This window comes from Nematolebias whitei, chromosome 7, assembly GCF_014905685.2.
Source record: "Nematolebias whitei isolate Nwh7 chromosome 7, NemWhi1, whole genome shotgun sequence".
Taxonomy (NCBI): Eukaryota; Metazoa; Chordata; class Actinopteri; order Cyprinodontiformes; family Rivulidae; genus Nematolebias; species Nematolebias whitei.
Genome location: NC_056504.1, coordinates 48,157,678 through 48,161,594, shown reverse-complemented (window position 1 = coordinate 48,161,594; position 3,917 = coordinate 48,157,678). Strand labels below are relative to the sequence as shown.

The 3,917-nt window shown below is 43.6% G+C and overlaps 2 protein-coding genes across 2 annotated transcripts in view; both read right to left on the bottom strand.

Moving 5' to 3' along the window:
* LOC119412013 (gastrula zinc finger protein XlCGF57.1-like) overlaps nt 1-3,917 on the bottom strand; it is a 520,281-nt gene that overhangs the window by 141,592 nt on the left and 374,772 nt on the right. The window lies entirely within an intron of this gene.
* tasora (transcription activation suppressor a) overlaps nt 3,002-3,917 on the bottom strand; it is a 34,153-nt gene continuing 33,237 nt past the window's right edge. The window contains exon 28 of the mRNA XM_037679002.1: nt 3,002-3,705. Within this exon, the coding sequence (XP_037534930.1) occupies nt 3,282-3,705 (424 nt within the window). The 3' untranslated portion in view covers nt 3,002-3,281. The remainder of the gene's footprint in view (nt 3,706-3,917) is intronic.

The window sequence follows — 3,917 nt, the reverse complement described above, 5'->3', positions numbered from 1 at the left end:
GCATGAGAGCGTCGGAGAGTACGAGCGTCAGAGCATCAGGGAGCGAGCATCAGGGAGCGTCTGAGAGCATCCACGAATGACTACATCAGGCTGTAAAATTAGTGTTTTGAGACGTTGTATTTTAATTCCATTCCAGAGGTTCAGGTAGAAACGAGCACTTCAGTTTAATCCAGGAACATTTGTATCGTTGTTTGATCCTGAACGTTCGTCCATCTCGTGTTTGGACCGCAGATCGTCCACGAGTTCTTCTCTGCAGATGTTGGTGGTGGTTAAATGAGACGTTAGTAATGCTGGCACCACGTGATGAGGTGTTGTCTGGAGAATCTGTAGGAAAGAGACAAAAGTGTCAACACCTGTTTGAAAGCTCAGATGAAGGTTCTTCGTGGATCCCCGGTTCAGGAGATCAGAACTATCCCTTTAGGTGAGGTGGGAGACTGTTTGACGTTACGAACCTGAGTGTAACAAGTTGAACCAGGCTCCGCCCCCGTCCCTTGATCCACCTCCTGGTCCTGGTTCTGGTCCTGCAGATCCTCCCTCAAAGTCTTTCAGGGTTTCAGCCTCACGTCTATTTTTGATTTGCAGGAAGGAAAAACCAGTTCTACCTCACTGAAACCTGTTTTCTGGACCCGTCCAAGTTAGAACCGTCTTCATGGGTTCAGTTTTAGATGGAAGGTCTCGTCTTCAGATCAGTAACAGAATCCATCTTAAATAAATTATGAGTTGAAGTCGTTTTTTTATTTATCCTGCCGACGAGCTCGATGTTTGTTCTGTAACGATGGTTCTTTGTTTTTATTCTTAATAAACAACGAACATTTCACTGAAATCTGATCTTTTGATTTAAAACATTAAAATTAAACCATTTTTTTTACTCTAAACTTTATTTTAAAGCTTTTTGTGATTTATTGAAAACATTTGTGTATTTTAATAAAATGGTCTGTACTGACGGAGCAGATTGAATTTATTTAGTTTTAAAGTTTTAATGAGGTGAAAACTGAACTTTTCTAGTTTTTATTTTACGTTTTCTTTTTAGAAAAGACCCAAATCAGTGTAATTTATTTATTTTCTCCAGTTTTCAGGTCTGTAATCGAGAAATGTAAAAATTAAAACGTCAGTTTCATTCGTTCATATTTAGACAAACAAACATAAAAGTTTATACTTTAAGCTTTTTTAAATCTTAGTTTAAACTTAAGTCATATTTGTGTTTAGCTGCAGCGGCCATCTTGGATTTGATAAACTCTTGGAGGGGATCAGTTGTAGTTCAGGGATGACTTCATGACATCTCGTCTGCTGGTTCTTCAAATATTTTGCTAACACTAATCGCAGACGAGAGGCAGTCGGCGACATCCTCAGAGTGCGTTTTGTTTTTTTGAGTAAATTTTAAAATGTTTTTTCTGAACAGTAAAATAAGATTTTAAATCTGGAGTTTGCAACAATTCTTCTTCCAGAGGATCAAACAGATGTTTACAGCAACCGAACATCTGCCTAATAAGTTATATAAAAAATACTTTAGGCTTTTCCTTGTAGCAGATTTGTCCAAGATGTTTAATTTAGGCTTTCTCAAGTTTTATTGATAAAATTCAGTTTTTCAACAACTTGTTTTAAAGTCGTCGGACCGGATGAAGATGGTCCAGGGGCCACGTTTAGCCCTCGAGCCGTATGTTGCCCCGTGTGCTAATTCATAAAATGTATCTAATGGAAATAAAATCTGGGTGTTTAGAAATGTTTCAATCAATAGATAGATGAGAAATTCTCACATAAAACCCTGAATAAAAAATACTTCTTCTTTTAAAGGTCATTTTATTACAAAATGCTGATGTAGAAAAAACAACATAAAAATGTATTTAAGTTAAAAACCAGTTTAAGTTTCTCTACATAAAACTGAACACAAACATGAGCCGAACATTCAGGACACACGAGGACTTTTTACAGGTGGAAGACGTGCGCGACGCGTCGGATTATTTTACAGCTTCTAGTTTCAGTCCATGTCTTTAGGAAAACAAATCTTTTAAATCCTGACGAGCGTCCGGAAAAACAAACTTCCTTTTTGTTTTCCTCAAGAAGAAAACTGCGTCGGTCAAACCGTGAAGGTGGAGGGCCGATCCAGAACCCTCAGACTTTTTTTATTTCCTGGTCTGAGCTTGTCTTCGGACGGCTGCGATAAAACACGAGAAGGTCTGAGAAGTTCCTGGTCCCATCAGGACCAGACCCTTCGGCCAGAACAGGGTCTCCCCGAGTCAGAACCAGGTCTTCTGATGTGTTCAGATCTTTTAAAGTGGAATTATGAACAGTTAATATCTTACCTGCTGCAGATAGTCCTCCGAGCGCCTCAAAACGCATAGGAAGTGCCGCAGCTAGCTGCTGCTGCTGCTGGCAGTAATGCAACGTTTTATGAAACAGCTGGAATGAACCGACGCTAAATTCTGAAGACGGGATGTTTGTGGACGTTAGCAGCTCGGGCTAGCCGTTAGCTAGTCAACACGTACAGAAATAAAAGCTTTTTTTTCAAACTGGCGTCTTCGGAAGCACTTCCTGTAACAGGTAGACTCGTTTATTCACAATTGGACTTTAAAAGATCTGAACTGTCACTTTAACGCATACACGACGGCTGTTTTGTGCGGGCTGAGACCGAACCGCCGCAGGTGTGATTTTATTTCCAGGTAAAAAAAATTAATCTGCAGATAAGATTATTTCGTCTCTTCATCGAGGCTCACAGATCTGACAGTCGCTCTTTATGACCAAAAAACGACGACGACATCGCCGAATCACCGCGTCGCACTTTAAATACTAAAAACTTGTTCCTGAGCTGCGTTAAAGTCCGAACATGAATCGTCTCCAGGTCGTTTTCTGCTTCTTCAAACGAAAACCAAACATCGTGACTGACGACGGCCTTTTGTCAAACACAAATCTAATCAGAACAAATAAAATACAAATCTGAAGGAAAACAAAAACGCTCCTTGTTGTTTTCTGCAGATTATTATTTACAGATTATAATACAGCTCGTGAGTTCTAATAAAATCTGAGCTTCAATCTGCAGCGCGGAGGAGCAGAACCTCGTTAACGCCTCGTCAGCTGTTTCTTTTTTGAACCTGTGCTTGTTTTGTTTGTTTGTTTGTTTGTTTTTCGTTTCTCGGCTCGTTTCCTGGAACAACTGGAGTTCAGAAACCGTCCAAACGTTCGTTACAGAACCAGAAAGTGAGTTCTTTCAAAACGTTCTTAAAGTTCTGGGTTCTGTTCGACTTCCTGAGCAGCAGGCGGGGGACGTCCTCGGATCAGATGGACCCCTACATCCCATTAAAACCTCCTCCTGGCCGGGCCCCCCTGTACATGTTGCCCCCCGGGTTTGCAGGACCGTAAAACCCTCCCAGGAAGTCCATGCCGGTCTGCTGGTAGCCCCAGACCAGAGGCCCGCCGGTGGGAGTTAGACCTCCAGGCCAGAGGTGTGTGGGCCCCATGAAGGTTCTGATCCCCCCCAGAGGACGGGGTTGCCCCAGAAATGGACCGGGGTGGAACGGTTGTCTGTGGAATGGAGCCATGTGTTGGGGGTGCAGCAGGCCGACCCCCCGCTGAGGCGGCTGGCTGTGGGACAGGAGGGGAGAAGAACTCGGCTGCTGGGCGTGCTGTGCTGGGTCACGTGCCCGGTCCGGTACCACGGGGATCCTGGTTACCTTGGCGACGGCCGGCTGCTCCAGGTTGGACTGCAGGTCTCTGCAGGACAGAAAGCGTGAAGTTAAAACCAAGAGGCCGAACTTTAGCTGCTCGGTTCCTGTGGAGGTCTCACCAGACCGGCTCAGGTCTTGTTACTAAACCACAACCTCCATTTTACTGAACGACTGGTCACCTGAACGACTGGTCACCTGAACGGCTGGTCAACTGAACGACTGGTCACCTGAACGACTGGTCAACTGAACGACTGGTCA